Source organism: Rhipicephalus sanguineus, chromosome 4, assembly GCF_013339695.2.
Source record: "Rhipicephalus sanguineus isolate Rsan-2018 chromosome 4, BIME_Rsan_1.4, whole genome shotgun sequence".
In the NCBI taxonomy this organism is placed as follows: Eukaryota; Metazoa; Arthropoda; class Arachnida; order Ixodida; family Ixodidae; genus Rhipicephalus; species Rhipicephalus sanguineus.
The window spans coordinates 165,896,822-165,914,301 of NC_051179.1; the positions used below are offsets into that span (position 1 = coordinate 165,896,822).

Sequence of the window (17,480 nt, forward strand, 5' to 3'; positions counted from 1 at the left end):
GTCACAGTGCGTGGGATCTGCCGGATTTTTTAGAAAGCTGCGCGACATCTTCCTCATGCAAACATGCACATCATGCTGGATGTAATGGGTATGCCACTTGGAAGGTTCTCCCATTCTCATTTGTCCAGAACGCCTTAACAACTGCCAAGGGTAGGTGATCGACACGCAGGATTCCTGACAAGTTCCTTCGGCTGCCTCTGGTCAACTGCACATCGTCTACCACCGACAAGAGCGACGAATCATAGTCGTATTCATCCAATTCGTTGAGAAAGTATTTTAGCACATTACGACACGGCGTCCTCCTTTCGAGAAGAGGCTTACTTTTTCAATTACTCCGCACTACTGGCAAGGAAGAGACTACAAACACTGAGCTATTGGCAAATTAGGCATTCCTTTTGTCTGCGCCTGCTTAAAACATTTTCTACTCGAACTAGCTTTGGTAAATGCAGCCACGTGTTTAACGAGAGGGTCGCGGGGCATTTCAGCAGGATTTTAAAAATCAGTTTTTTAATTACATTTCTTGTAACTTGAGTGGTCAATGAACTGAGTCTACGAAAATATATAGCGTAACTAATTTTGCAGTAATCACATAATTATTTCTGTTCCAATAACAACTGCTCTCAAATACATCCTAACTTATCGCAACACTTCCACTTGCTTTAATTTGGTCTACGTAACCTTGACAATAAATTATGTAAATTTCACGCATTTATAAAACGTTGATCACAACGCGTCTCTCAAAGGGTTAGACTACCTGCAAGAGAATGGCTTGTACGCAAGCTGCACTTCAGGGCACATCCACGCAACCACACAAATTGGAACCTTAGCACCTCGCTTCTAAATATTTCCCGATTTCCATCTCTTGGACACACTTCACAGCATTTGACAGAATTGCTCAGATGTGACACGGTGCGCAGAAGTTTCAACACAGCGCATACCATCGGGCACAACAACACTCGCACGATGTGGCACATTACGAATGACATCAATGACGGAGCAGTAAAACGACCGTCCAGATCGTATGATCGTGACTGAAGCTTCGGCTCGACTGCTGTTTGCCGCGACAAACGGCATGCACACAACACACCCGACGCGAACACTTGTTCCTGGGATTGAGCACTTTTCACTTCAGCGCGCACTTAACGCATATCCTGCTTAGCATGGTGCATGATTACTTCATGAAAATCTTCTAAAGTTTTGCGATTACACTTGAATGACGGACGTTACAAAAAAAAACATGAAACGACGACACTCGCATCAGCACAACACACTTTATGCAGTGCGTCCGTTTCTTCGTTTCCGTTGACGATCCTACGCGCAGTCTGGGCCAGGAAGTGCGACCGAGCTGGCTACCTTGGCTGAACATCTCCGCGGGAGTGTATAGCGCTATGATGATCACAACGATAAAATCCGCAGTTTTTTCACGTCGCTGCAGCGATAGGCCTCTCGCCAGCTTCGAGCAAGCGCCATGTTGGATATTAAGACGGGCGCCGGGGCGCCTTCGAGCAGCCAAAGAAAGGTGAGCCTGGCGAGCTGACCGGGCGGCTGCAAAAGTTGAAGGGGTACTGACACAAAATTTCGCGGCCGAGATAGCCTGCTGGATCGATTCCCGTGTACGTGCGTGTACCGTCTGCAAAATATCGACAGCGAATAAAGCTTGGAAGGTATTTTAGATGAATTTTGAAGTTCGCGAGCGCGATCCAGCATTATAGGCCGTACCTAGTGCATTGACACCCTCGGAGGTGACCCGAGGTGACCCCCCTACTTCCCCTACGTAACCGTTGCAGCCGGTACAAGTTATAATGACGTCATAGCCGCCATTTCTGTTTTGACGCGCTTCCCGACGAATCGCTCCTCGCCAGCGGGTCAAACCTGAAGTTATTCGCCACGTCGAAACTTCCTTCCATCCCCACCGCAAAGAAAATCGACGCCATCAGACGACGATGAGCCCGACGACGACAGACCACGCGGATATGCGTCACTGTTCTGTGTGATCACGTGACCGAGCGTTTCACTCGCTAGTTGGTGATAGTTGCACCCGGCGGCTTGTCGTTTTTGGAGCTCTGTGAAACCGAAACTGAGGCTGTGTCGGTAATGAGGAGCTTGTAATTAATTATCTGTCGCGCGCTGCAGCAAACGATGTGCCGTGTTATGAATAACAGGCCCCCAGCAACACACTGCAGCAAAAAAACTCGGGGCGAAAATTTTTGTGTCAGGACTCCTTTAAGAACCACTCTTCGTGACGTAATAGGGGCGGCCGCTCTCGGCCGTTCGAGCGGGGCGGGTGTGCGGTGCGGTTGTGCGGAGAGCGCGTGGATAGGCCCTTAGGGTTGTGCGTTTTGGAGAAGCGGTCGTTGTTGGCGTCTTGTGTCGCGACGCGAGCTCGATTGAGGCCATGATTTGACGCTGCTTTCGAATACGGTTTAAGCACTCGCTTGTGACAGATTAAAATAGCGACGTGCCGAACAATTCGGCACGGCATTTCTTGTGCTTACGGTACGGTAAACCAGTGCTGCTAAAATACCCTTATCAGCGCAGATGTGCTGTAACATACCGCATTTCCTAAGGACGGCGAACGCAAACACGGCGTGAGAAGGGGCTGGAGCCCGAGAGGGCTGTGCGGCTTTTCGTCGGCAGTGAAGAACAAGAAGCAATATGGAAGGCAAGTTCCCTGCAAAGCTTTTCCTTTTCTTCAGCATCACAATTTCCTCTATCTGGGCAACACAGCCGTTATTGTGAACATCCGCCGCAGGTTGATGGGTGTGTGCCGTTTGTGTACACGCGGCACGCGCTTAGCCTTGACGACGACGACCCTCAGATGACAATTGTTATCGCGCGAAATCCGCCACCAAGCCGCCACCCTCAGATGGCGCCACATTTTTCATAAGCCCCACAGAATATGAGAGGTATGGGTGCGGGAGGTATACCGTTGGGGGAACCAGGCTACTTCAGTCGTAGCGGTAAGACATTATTCTTCTATAATCAAGCCGTAGTTCAAGTGGTCCATGCTTACTCTCCCACTTGTTTGTTCATATCCAACTGAAGCCACGTTCTCTTTGCTAGGTTATGGTTATTTCTGTTTCACTTATGGCCGCGAATGGTACGTTGCGTGTGAGAGGAAGCATTCCTTACGTCGCAGTATGCAAAGAAGGAGGTGCAAGCGATAGATAATGTCAACAGATAAATAGACAGTCTCAATATAGCCTTCGGCATAGGCGTAAATGAGCCACCCCTAAAGCAGTTTTCGTCCTTGGCTATGTGTTGTGTTTCGCAAGGGAAATAAGATGCCACCTCCTACTTACACAAAAGATACCTTTTCAACCGTAGGCCCACATTTCCAGGCGTGCTTATTTAGAAGATACCATAAGGTGGAGGCGCGCTGTTGTAATTCAAAGGCTGTGACGCCTTGCTCAGCACTAAGCACAAGAACATGAGTTATCTTCAGGCGACGGTGGCCGTATTTTCGTATAGGACTAGGTAAAAATCTTTCAAGCGTGCCTTTGAGTGTGTGTGTGTGCGCGCGCATTTGAGACGCAACGAGACATTTAAATTTAGACAGGTGGTTGTCGAAGTTAAGGCCGAACCCTTTGAATATAAAAACCTGAGATGTAAATAGTTGACTCAAGTTTTATACGTTCGCGGTCGGGTCCAGCTAACCCAGTTCGACATTTCTTGTTTGCTCGCATGTCCGCGTTAGTTTTAACGTCGTGCACATTCAGAAAGCTTGTGCGTTAGCATTCAAAAACACAGAATAAGGCCTAATGATGATAACAACACAGCTCATACCGTGAAAATCCAGGCAGAATGAAATCCTGTTCGAGAACATGCAATGGCTGCCGCCAAGAGTCTCGTAGCCGTCGATATTTTTCACGTCCGCCTCGAATACACATCTCGTCTCGCATTCGGATGAGCCTATGAAAACACCGACGTTTCGACCACGCAGGGTGTCCGGGTCGTAATCGGCATCCACTATGGCCTCGTACGATGTCTCCAGCAAGAGCCTCAACTGGGGGTCCATCACGTGCACCTGCCGCGCGTGCACGCCGAAGAACAGAGCATCGAACTTGGAGAGGTCTCGGATCTTCCCATGACGCCTGGGCAGACCCAGGTGACCTAAGGACAATAGCGAGCGATATTTTAACGGAATCGAAATGGCTCGACAGAAAACATCTTTGACTCACTAATTAAGTCAGAAAAGTAATGGCAAGTTCGTCACACTCGTTCTCTCGTCATGTGAGTCGTGAATTGATTCATGGGTAAACATTTACAATAATCATCTTTGTGTTTTCTTTCCCACACGAGACTAAGCTGCTGATTTGTCTCGATGTATCCTTGTGTTCCTCCGACAGGCTACTGCTGATGATTTTGTATTTTCCATCTCCTTACAACACCCAACGCTGTGTTATCACCTACTGGGTTTGTCTTCCCCTCCCACCCTTTCTGTTGCTCCGGTGGGCCATCGTTTACCTGACCTACGCATAACACATGACCCGACCATAGAATCATGACCTTAACTTGCCTTGATTCATGCCAACGTATCCCTGTATCGGTGTTATAACTGTCGGCATCCGTTGTATCGATATTTGACTGGCTCGCCCATATCTTCTTAAGCTATGTTTTTCCTAATCTTCAAGACTGAGGAGCCTCGATTTATTTCTTTTTGCATGACTTAGTGATTATACAATTCTATTGCCAGTATATGAGTATACTATACATAAAACTTATTAATCCTCGTGCGGCTACGCCCCCTTTGGATATGGCGTGCCACTAAACGAAAAGTCTAGAGAGAACCACCTCCTGCGCGAGTGCCAATTTGAGCTTTTCGTGCAAGGTGCTCGGCTGTTAACCGGCAGGTCGCGGGTTCGATCCCGGTCATGGCGGACGCATTTAGATTGATGCGAAATGTTAGAGGCTCATGTAGCTAGATTCCGATGCACGTTAATGAACCTCAGAACCAAAATAAAGAGAAAAGGGTGCAGCGCTAGAACGAATGCAAATGATGAGATGAAGGCAGACAGCGCACGTCCCGCCTCAATCTCGTCTTTTGTATTCGTTCTAGAGCTGCCCCCCTTTTCCCTTCATTATGAAACCAAACTAACTCGCCCACCTATCTGTCATTCTGCAACCTCATAACCGCTTATGTTGCTTTTTTTTTTGAAAACGTTCACTCGTTACTACGATAAACCGATTCCTTCTTATCGTAAGATTTTTAATGCGTCGAGGATGCGTAAACCCTGGGTGACACGTGAACTGTTTTAGTAGATTAAGGAAAAGGCAAGGTTATTTCACAACTTTATCACGTCACGCAATCCAGATGACCTCAAACTATTTCAGTCGTTTCGAAACGGCCTAACTAAAGAACTACGCGCAGCAAAACCTTCGTATTACTGAAAAGCATTCTCATCTTGCGGCCATGGCAGCAATAAAACATGGCGTTTGCTCAATTCCTTGTTAAACACAGAGTGCCCAGTCCAGCTGCAGGCATATGTATAATTTTAGATTGAGTGAAACTACCCGACGACAGGAAGGTAGAATATTTTAGTAATTACTTTAATAAAGTTCCTCTCTGCAATGTAAATGACGATGCATGCCGTTTCATTAAATCGAATTGTGAGCAATCAATTATTTTGCGTCTCACGACCGATTCAGAAGTAGTTGCAGTGTTTTTCAAATTAAGTGATGGCAACTCCTGTGACGCGGATAGTAGTAAAGTCAAGCTTGTAAAGTTCGTTATAGATATAATCGCTCTGTTATACTTATACATATTTACAATATTTGTCTTTTTTCTGGTACGTTCCCACAATGAATGCAGATGGCGAAAGTAGTTGCGGTCTTTAAAAAAGGTGACAGTAGCATACTGTCTAATTTTAGACCTGTATCCTTTCTATTTTTTGAAAGGTTTGGAAAAAATTATATTTCTTAGAATATCTGAATTCCTGGATAAACACCGCCTGATAACTCAACATCAGTATGGTTTCCGCAAAAATAGCTCAATACAGCTTGCTCTCCTCGAACAAAAGGACTTCTAAGCAATTGTGAACAGCACATGCTGACATTGGGAGTGTTGATTTTTCAAAAGCATTCGACTACATAAATCATAAACTCTTGCTCAGTAGGCTAGGTGATTATGGCATACATGGCGTAGCACTAGATTTAATGAGGTCTTTTTTTGGTCATAGAGAGCAGCGTGCACAGATCAATAGTATTAAACCTCAAATTAGGTCAGTTAATGTAGACGTACCACAGGGCAGAATCTAGGGCCCCTACTTTTTATTTTTGGTAATGTTATTGTAAACACTGTCATTAACACGCGCTATGTGATCTACGCCGATGATACTACGTTATTATTCAAATACAGCAGCCCAGCCGAATTGACAACAGCGAATGCAGTTCTGAATAAACTGCACTCGTGTTCACTTAACGGCCTCACCGTTAATCCCGGAAAAACAACAGCGGTGCTATGTGACACGAAAAATACGCGTGCTACTTTTGAAGAAGATGTAGTATTAAATAATGCCAAATTGAGCGGGTAAGTTCTGTTAAACCGTTAGGCGTAATGCTTAATCAGAATATGACCTGATGTAGTACTATTGATTTTCTTGTGGCTAAGCTTTCGCAAATCACTGGAATCCTTCATTCCTTTAACTAACTTCCTCGTTGTATCAAATTCATATTACACACTTCACTTTTTTTAAGCCATTTAATTTATTGTTGCGTAGTCAGGGGAACAACTTCCGAAACCAATATAAACAGGCTGTATGTTCAGCGAAAAAAGGCTCCTCGGGCTATTTGTAATAAACCATATGATTTCACATCAGCACTTTATTTCAGGATCTATGATACCGAAACTAATCGCTCTGTTACGTATCGCTTAGTCCTTCCGCACAAAAATGAGCAATAAAAGAACATTACACACATTGATACGATGGCTGACGTGACAAAGCATGAAGCTGCTTATAATACTAGAAGGCCAGAATATTGGCGGGTACCACAATCTCGTACTAACTACGGGTCTCAAATGTGCTCAAGATTACCTCATCTACTAAACGACGTGATTTTTGCTAATATTTATATTTTGTCCTGTTCTCATGCTATTCATGATTTTTTCTCTCGTATTGAATTGAACTGAGTTTATTTGCAACATGGTTGGAAGGATGACGAGGCAAAAACGCTACATTGAGCAGCTTGAGGGGAACCTGGCCACGTCATACACTGGGCAGCTTCACTGCGGTCAAACAGAAGCACACGGTATACACTATGCATGAACTAACGAAATGAATGAACAACCACGGTCAGAAATTCATCAGCAAGGTTAGGATGGAAACGTTTCACACAGTTAAAGTGGAAAAACAAAAACAAGAAACGTAGCGACGAAGGCACAAGAAAACAAAGGAAGATGAACTTACGGCAGCTCAAGCAATCACATAAATATGTCGCGTAGTTTTTAGCGACACACACTAAAAGAAAAAAAGTCAGAAGAGGGTCACGGTACTCTGACTCTCTTCAGGTATCCATTTGACCCATTTTGGTAGGTAGCAGGAGGAAAAGAGAATTGGCACTTTTGTGGCAGTCACGAGACTCGTGAAGCGCGTCTCGGTGGTATGAATAGATGGATGCTATAAGCGTCCCCTTTATAACGGGCGGTGACAAGTGTGCCACAAGGCTCGAGAAAAAAAAAACCCTTTACTCCTCTTTTTCTTAGTGTTGGCCTAGTGTCTTTACTTCAAATAAAACTATCTTACTCCGGAAAAAAACACGTTTCCAGCTCCGTTCTATGCCCTTTACGGCAGAATGTCCTTATTTTTTCCAATATTTACTTTTGAACTTTCTCTCTAATTTTGTGCCACCAATACTGAAACCGTCTTTTATTTATTTCAATCGCGAGTGTGTTCAGCTTTCCATTGTCTCTAAAACCAAAGGCGTCATGTAGGCTCGTGCCCAAGTACACCTGGGTGGATATCTCCACATTCAACCTGAACATGCTCCGCCGTTTCCTTATCTTCCCCCCAGCACGTGTATTGTTCTTTACTGAATCTCTCTTTGTAACTACCCGTTCTGAGGCAACCCGATCTCGCTTCAATCAGTGAAGCGCTTCCCCTTGAATTATCGTAAAATGCCTCCCTCCTTATTTCATTTTTGCCCTTTCGGTAGTTACTCAAAGCCACTTTTTCTCCATAGCTGCCGTCCAGTAAATCCTCTCTGCCTCTCTGGCTTTTCGCTTAACGCTCTTTGTTGACATATTGATTACACTACCAGCCGTATATTTACTAGTGAGACTCCTAGTTCTTTTTCTCCACTGTGTGTCCACGGTCTTCCTATACAAATAACGGAACACGTTCTCTGCCCATCTACTCTCCTTCATATTCCTTAGCCTTTCTTGGAACCATATTTTGCTCTGAGCCTCCCACGGCTCAAAAGCTGCCCATCCCATGTCGCCCTTTACAGCCTCATTTGTCTTCCTCCCGTGAGCACCGAACGCGAGGCGTCCCAAAGTTCTTTGATTTATATCCATTCCCGATTGCACCTCTGCCCTCATGCACACCACTGAGTGCCCAAAAGTAAGCCCCGGAACCATTACACCTTTCCACAGACCTCGAAGCACCTCGTACCTATTGTATCCCCACAACGCTATGTGCTTCATTATTGCAGCATTCCTCTTTCATTTTGCTGCCTAGGCTTTTTCCTGTACCTCCATGTACCTGTCACCCTCATTTATCCATACTCTGAGGTACTTGTATTCGCTCAGCCTCGGTATTTCTTGGCCCTGTATTGACACCGCCTGATCACAAGGATCATTGAATACCATCAATCCACATTTTGTTACACTAAATCCTAGTCCTAGAGCTTCCCCTTCCCTTCCGCATATATCCGCCAGCTGCTGTATATCCTCTCGACTGCTTTCGCGATAAGGCGCCGCCGTATACGCCTGTACATACGGCGCGTTTTCTGTTTGGCGCTGTTGTGGCGCCATGGCCCGTGGCTCGCTCGCCGGTTCAGCCAGCCTGGCTGGCGCGGCGCCTCCGCCTCCTCTCTCAGTCTGCTCGGTCTTTTGGAGTGCGTTCCGTTGGTTGCGCGGGTTGTGTCAGTTGCCTGTCTTGTAGTTTTGTGTTCGAGCGAACATGCGCATCCTTGGTGGCTGTGACGGCAGGCTCCGTGTTCGAAGTGACGCTTGGAGGGCGGAATATTCATGGAGCTGCGGACACGGACAACGTGCGCCTGTTGACGGTGAGTGTACTGCTTTCGTAGGTACTAATTATAAAGCTTTAGCTGGGATTCTGAATAAGCTCTACGGAAGTAGGCTGCCACCAATTTCCAACAGCAGCCTGCGTCTTCGGAGCTGTTGCGGATGCCCAACTAAGCTAACCCTGTCAGTTAACGAGTTGACACCGTTTTGCGCGCTGCTGTACGAGCTCCTATAAAATGAGCGATGAAAACAAATATCAACGGCCGTTGTTTGCTGATTACACATTGTGTCTGCACTGCTGAAGGTAGAAGATGTCGTTTTGGGATGCGCTTTAGTCTGCTTCATAATAACATTTCTATCGACATTGAGTGTGCAGCATGCTTCCGCGCTTAGAACATGGAAAAAAAAGTGTGTACAGAACACTTAGACACGCTATATATAATAGTTTTTGTTCGCTTGAAGGCGGTAGTTTAAGATGCAGATATAGTACGATATTTCCAGCACGTACGCAGTAGTCACTTGACATGTCTGATGTCGATGTAGATGGTATCCGCACGCCCTGGGTTTCGTTCGGGCGCTCGTGCTCTCATGTGTTTATCTGAGTATTGAAAGATGGGTTCCGTTTATAAAATAGGCGGTCAGTAGCCGCTCACGACGTGCCGCTCTGAATACCGGAAGATGCGCTTGGGTGTTAGAATATGCCGGCGCAAAGCCGGGCTTATTGTGAAAGCAAATTGTGAAGCGATTTCTCAGAAAACAAGTGTTTTTATTTGTGCATAGCCACTGCCTATTGCGAAACGAAGTTCCCGCCTTCTTTGACATGAAAATTTTTTATCGGTGCGAAATTCTTTAAAAGGATACACACGTGTCAGATGTGTGTACAGTAAGGGTGTGTTGAACAAAGGGTGGGTTTAAATACAAATAATCAGTGTGTCTGTGTGTTGATTATTCCCAGAAACCCCGATCTCTTTTCCCGCCCCTTCACTCCAGTTGACAGCCACACTCGGGGGCACGAAGGTGTCGCTATGGTCTGATGCCTCATTACTCGTGATGGGAAAATCAACAGCGGCGTTCGCCCTGTCAACGAGGCAGTCGGTACATTTACTTTGGTTGGACAACACGACGTAGGAAAAGAGGTGAGTGGCACCCACGCAAAGGAGCCTATACCAATTTCGTATGTTGTTTAAAAGAGGTTGACATCATCTTGTGCTGCAAGTTTGTCGCCAAGTGGCGTGTTACAAAAGCAACTATTTGCAAGTTTTGTTTTACACGATAACGGCAAAAAACGTGGATCTTTAGCATGCCTGTTTGTATTTGCTGTTTTGTTGTCAGCCTTCATTATGTCTGTGTAAATCACTTACTGTGTAGGTTTTGCAAACTCTTACTCAGGGCTGGGCAGAGATACTCAGAAAAGTATTCCGGAATACAGATATCGAAATACATGGACTGGAAGCCTAAAATACAGATACTGAGATACATTTTTCTTTACCGTAACGGGATATTTCAGCGATACTTTCGCAATAAGACGAAAACAGTATTCTGGAATACAGATACAGCAATACAGATACTGGAACACTTTTTTTTTTATGTCAAGGATGCTCATACTCCTCGCATTTATAAGTGCAGCCTAATGTTGTAAATAAAGTTCCAGCGCATTGAAACTTTCATTGCATTTATTTATTTCACTACCTTCAGCGCCATTAAGACATTACCGGGGGGGGGGAGGGGTTACAATGTACTAAAACTGAGAGCTGGGTGAGTTGGTATGAATTCATGTTGAAACATTTTAGCGCGCACAAAAGACGGAGGACACAGAAAGAAGGAACAAAACGAACAGAAAGCGCTCGTTTTGTTGCCTCTTTCTGTGTCCTCCGTCTTTAGTGCGCGCTAAAAAAGTTTCAACATGATTACAATGTACATAATTAGTAATAATGACATAATCACACGTATCAATTGCAATAAAAAGTACACTATTTTACAGCAACAGTAACAAGCATTAGACACCGAAGTCGACATACTTGGTGTCAACAAAATGATCGATGCTAGAAATAGCATAACTTAAGCAAATGACTCGAATCACTAATGAAAACCAGTGAAATGAGAAAAAGTAATAATTTATTTTGCACATAAGATTTGCTTTGCTGAGAAGGTTGCCGTGTGAGCATGTCTTCTAGACAGGGTCGGGTCGGCCTCAGAGCAAGACTCGCGAAAGAGAAAAAGTCTCTCTACCGCTGCAGACAATCACAAATCCGTGTTATAGTAAAGAAATACCGCCTTCAAGCCGGATAAACCTGCAGCGTGGCGATATCTCTTCTCGGGTCATCTAGATACCGAAACACTTCGGCCCTGACGTGGGGTTGTTCTGACCGTTCAGAAGCCGAAGTTGGCCCCATCTTCGTAATTCTCAGCCGTCTGGCCCGGTCGGCGCCGGGTCAGACGGCTGACGATTCCGCTGTCCATGTAGGCCGGTCCTAATTACTTATGCCCAATGAGGCTCAATATGTAAATACAGCACTATTCAGACATTGGCTTCCTAAAATCACGTTCTTTGGGGGCGAGAGGGTTTAAGCCCTCCCAAGTCGCTCCTGCCAGTTCTGCGAACACGTGGAAACAGCGACAGCTGCTCAGAGCGCCCCATCAGATACTACAGCGAGCACTCGTCACCTGGGCCGAAAGGGTCACTCTCAATAATGCTTTCACCGCCACCGACGCTACCAGCACCCATTTTAACAAGCCGCAAGAGGCAAAGTCGGCTCCGGCGGTGGTGGAGCCTGGTATAAAGGACCGTTTCACGCTTGTAATCAATTAAGGAACGAACCCTGACACGCGGCGAGGTGGCTGAAAGCGCTAAAAACCTAGCCTTCTTCTTGTCACTTCCGCCGCAGCTACGGAAGTGCTTTTGGAAGTGCCGCCGCTTTGAGAACTAAACGCACGCGAAGCATTGTAAAGCCTCTGTTCCAAGGCGGTATCCGCGCGGGGGGTCACGAAGTAATGGCTTGCCCCCAGAAAAAATGGCGTGCTGCACTGGCCTTGAGAGACAGCGACTTTCGTCGGCAGAGGCCGACAACACTGCCTTCGCGATCATGCAGTCTGTGGCGTCGCGAGCTTACCACATAGGCCATTCTGTGGCCACCATTGCCATTCTGTGCTTGAGGGGAAACCATCGCCGCCCTTTCTGTCGGCAAACGGCGGTGCGCCTTTGCTTGTCTTGGCACAAAAAAGAACAAGAAAAACGTCATTCCCCCCTTGAAAACACGCCTCAGCTCATTTCTGACAAAAAAAATGTAACGAAATACCCGTGTCGTTCATATTATCGCGATACAAACGATACATCGTAAAAGTATTTCACTACTGAGATACAAATACATTTTTCAAATGTATCTCGATACAGAAATACAGATACTCAAAAGTATCTCTGAAATACTATCGCGATACTCTTGTATCGCGATGCTGCCCAGCCCTGCACTCTTACTGCATTTCTGTTTTCTCATCATAATATCACGTTCTGCATTTCAAATACAATTTTTGATGACTGCTCACGCTGAACGGGAGCGACAACATAGCAAGTCACAAGTCTGATGTCTCCAGCCGTCACCCCTTTTTGATTTATTCATGATCCGAGCGAATAAATATGGAAACATGATGCCAATTTCGTCAATTTATTTTTCACCATATTACACTCTGCACAGCACTGTGACACATTTTACTTGGCTATGCGCATGAAAGCATGTAAATAAGTTCTACGTCAACGGCTTAATTGGAAATCACAGACCGTCTTTTCGCACTTTCTAGATTAATCTGCTGGAAAACGTGTGTTGCTTTGACAAGGTTCATAAAATAATGCTAAAATTGAACTGTTTTTTTTTTTTTTGCAGTCGCTGTGACAACGGCAACTACTATTGGACTTGTTTAAAATAAATACCTCACTATTTTCAACACTAGTCGCGCAGTAGAGATTGGGTCAATTGAGTAATTTAAAATAGTTGTGGAGTCGCTTGACGCTTCGGTGTGTGTCATTTGGCCCCCGTAGGAGTGTTACCAGCAAGACTCGTCTGACTCCCTCATAAGTGGTAACGTGATCCTTCGGATAAGAGTGCTTCCACTCTTCCTAGAGGGTCAGAGTACTCTCCTTGAGCGCGCTGACTCTGACCCATCAAGGGCATCACCGTGACTCTTCAAAGCTAGTCGTATACTTGGCAAGTCAGAACTCTCCGAAAAGAGCCACCTATACTCTTTTTTTTTTCTTAGAGTGCAGAACAGATACACTGAGACCATTTCCTTTGTGCAGTTGGTTTAGAACTGCCGGCAAACAATACTGTAGCATTTGGTCACCGTACTTAGTTCTGTTCAGGTTAACAATGCAAGGATCTAATTGACGTAATTTATAAAAAGAATTATGTTGCTGTAAGGATACCAGTTTTGTGAAAGGGTCATCATTCTTATGTTTTTCAATTCTATACATGTGACAAAGCCTATATATCTGTACGGATTCAATTCTCATAGTTCTAAACCTTGTAAACAAAGGAGCAGTATGGCAAAGATATGGCGCCCTGCAGACAAGGTGTATTGCTCTTTTTTGCAGTACCATCAGCTTGTGAATGTTTTCCGCTGAAGCCGTCACTCAGGATAGAAATTCATATTGAAGTAAAGAAGGAAGTATTGAGTTATATGAAAGCATATTAATGGATGTGATAAGATAGTGACAATGGCGACGCATAGTACTTATTGTTCTAGATAATTTACTAAGTGTCTCGCTCAGAAATTGCATGACATAGTTTCACTGAAATATACGCCAAGTGATTTCAAAGACGGTAGTATTTCTATTTCAGTATTCTTTATTTAATAGCGGTCAGCTGAAATTATTTGCTACGTGGATGAGTAAATGTCGCCAAACGACGAGCAAAAAGTCGCCAAAAGTCGCCATTTTTTTACAAATTTCGCCAAAAAGTAGCCATTCTAGATATGTGCGGCATAACCAGTAATAAAAATTTCCTCTCACGTATAGCCCCGTAGACCACAGTACCATCAAAGACCCTTAAACTATATTGACGTTTCTCGATGCCATTCGTATCGCCCGCTTCACCATGGGAGTGCACGATGCTGCTTCTCCGACTAGCCGCAAGATGTGCGTGGTGGCGCAAGAGTGAATGAACGAAACGCTCATGATATCCTTCCATCCTTGTCCTCTCGTTTCAACGCTAAAAGTGTGGTATAAACCTTGGGCGAAAACCGTGAAAGCATTATTTGTAGACAGCTTTACGTACCCTTATATGAATTAAAAGGATTAAAAGGCTTATTGAAGGTAACACGACAGAATCCTTACAGGAACCGATCATTAGGGAGTCTTACACCTTTTCAGTGTGAACTAATATGATACCGGACATCACCGGCCCTTTCTTATAGTTGCTTATATCTACACGCGTCAATCCGATGCGTTATTGCTGTATAACAATGTAAAATGTTATATAGCAATTGTTTTTGTTGCACACGCTCACCGAGAACAGTGAAAAATGCCTCAATAAATAATTTTTCTTGCAGAAATAGCCGCGTATCCGCCTCTCTTCGCTATTCCAAAACAGTGTTTGCGAGCTGAACTGGGGGTACTGCAACAGTGAATAAGTCGCCAAGCTATTCACAGCAGTTGGAGCTTTGGCGGAACAAATGATCGGAACACGCGGCCAACCCGTCGTCTTGCCCCTTCAGATGCGAAACTTCAGATAAGCTTAAAGCGCCTAAAGCCATAAACCTATAGTCAATCACTGCCCCCTCGCGGTTTGCAAGGCAGTCCGCTGACTTACATTTTGCTAGAATGTCGCTGGGGGACGTTCCAGTACCTCCTGCATCTAGATGGCATCGCGAACTAAGGATCCCACTCACTGATCATATTTTCACAGAACATCAAATAAACGTTTTATTATCTCTCTAGATGAATTGAGGAGCTAAACACGAGTTACAGGACGGACATGCCGAATGACGCGTAATGTGCACATTCTACTCGTGGGTCTAAAACCAAGAAAAATAATGAGAATGTTGCCGCTCATTCGTTGGGAAGACACTGAGCTTAGGATTCAAAACTTGGTGGAGACCTAAGCCGAAAATCGCCAAAAATTCGCCATGTCGCCATTCATAATTTTAGGTCGCCACGGGCCTCTCAAATTCGCCAATTTGGCGAAAAGTAGCCACCATTGGCAACCCTGCGCCTGATATTAATGCCGTGGTTTCGGCACGTTATATAATATAGCGCTGCATGCGCGTGAGCCGCGGGCGACATAGAGAGTCCGCTTTGTTAAAGAGCTGAAAAAGAACCAAGGCGGCAATTAAATTTCTGGTGGCTTCTTGAAATCACACGCGCTTATCATCGGCCACAAATCTCGGCATAATCATAAACATGAGCGATCCCAGTGGGTATTGTATAGCATGATTCTGACCGAGAAGCTGTCGAAACAACCAAAGCGACATTCAAATCAGCGAACACCGTGCGTTATGAGGCGTCAATGTTATCCGAAATGAAACAGGCCTCTGGAAGAAACATGCATTGTCGAAGTGGGCATGACACATTTTGTTTTTTGCGCGCGTCATTATGCTGTCGTTGTTATCCTACGTTGTTATCATCCGATGCAAACCTCGGCAGAAGTGAAACTCCCAAGAAACTGAACTCTACGCATTGCACTGCTGCCAGTGACTCAAGAGGGCAGATGTAAATTTATGCTCTTCACACTGAGCTCATAATAAATTTAAAGCCGCACGACAAACTTGGCATCCAATCAATCGAACGTTATCAATCTAAAACACGCGAAAGCGTGGTGGTTGTTTGCTGATAGCTTCGAACAGACACGAGTGCCGCAACGAATGTGCGTTTTACCGGTCACATAATTACAGAACTCACGCAGTCACTTCCATATTCATGCCATAGAAATGTGGCCTTCACCATCGGCACACACGTAACGCTCGCACAAATAGCATCGTCCTTGACGACCTGCTCGGTCCCGCAAAGGTGGACGATCAAACGCTCTCCTCTGACAGAGATTTACACCGTGAAAACGTTTTGTCCATCTGTGCTATCTTTCTAAACCTTCAGAGCAAGCGACACGTGAAGTTGCACGTGCACGGCGAGCAGACAACAGCGCGTGCAGGGCGCGTGAACGTGCTGAGGCAGGGCAGTCAAAAGGCAGGTGCGGGGAGAGCAGCGACCGATTTTTGCAAGAAAGGCGGTGAAACGCGCGTTACGCAGCGCCCCCTGGCCGGGCTTGGGAGGCCTATAGCTACGAACCTGTGTTGAAGGTAGGACGTAATAAGAGAATGAGCTATACCGCGAATACCATTGCGATCAAGTTTTTAAAGACGATAGTCTTGCTTGGGGAACTTAAACGCAGAACTTTTTGTCTGTCTTTCTGTTTGTCTGTCTGTCACCCGGTTCAGCGACCCGGCCAAAGTTGAACCACTTGCTTACCGCCCACCCATCTTGAACTCGTACGGCTGTTAATAATTCTGAACGTTGTTGATCAAAAATAAATATTACGCATATATGAGGCGCAACATCACTAGGTAAGTATTAGGTGGTGTGTTCCTTTAAGAGAGATGCATACGTAATTCTAAAGACCCCAGTTTTTAAGCTGCGCTGAAAATGCTATGCTATGCGCGCCGACGAACGCCCTCTGCCAGGGAGGACGGAAACCCTCTGCACAAGCTCATGTTTCCCGACGTATTGCCAGATGACGTCCATATCTCACGCAGCGCCTCCTCTATCGTCTTTAGACGGCATTTGCAGCGGAGCACGCAGATACGCGGCTAATTTTTAGGCAAAACATTATGACTGATAAGGTCGAAGGCCTTCGAAAGATCGAGAAGAATTTCAAGCACCATTTTTTTTCCTCAGGTTTTTATAATATAAACTCCTTTTGTGTCAGCAGGGTTAACTCAGTTGACCTGTTCTTACGAAAACCGAACTGCGCACTACTTATGATAATAAAGTGGTCAGTAAACGACCAGCACCGTGCTAAAATCACCTTCTTTAAACCTTTCGGAAAAGCAGGCAACATTGATTCAGGGCGATCAGAATGCACTTAATTTCCAAGATCAGTCTTGTCGCCTTTTTTTTAATATTACACTGACCTTTGTCGTCTGCATGCTAGGAGGACAAATGCCCGTTGACAAACACAGATTAAAAAGGAACTCTTGACAAGATGCCGAATTTAACCGGCGCTATTTGAATGCCATATGCATCAGAGGCTCTGCTACTACTTAATGAGAAGAATGAAGAAAGAACTTTGTAACCCCCATAACGAATAATGACTGA

The 17,480-nt window shown here is 45.3% G+C and overlaps 1 protein-coding gene across 1 annotated transcript in view; it reads right to left on the bottom strand.

Annotated features, from left to right (window-relative positions):
• LOC119391816 (fatty acid synthase) overlaps positions 1–17,480 on the bottom strand; it is a 169,801-nt gene that overhangs the window by 122,206 nt on the left and 30,115 nt on the right. Inside the window, exon 2 of the mRNA XM_049415410.1 lies at positions 3,787–4,113. Coding sequence (XP_049271367.1) covers positions 3,787–4,113 — 327 coding nt within the window. The remainder of the gene's footprint in view (positions 1–3,786; positions 4,114–17,480) is intronic.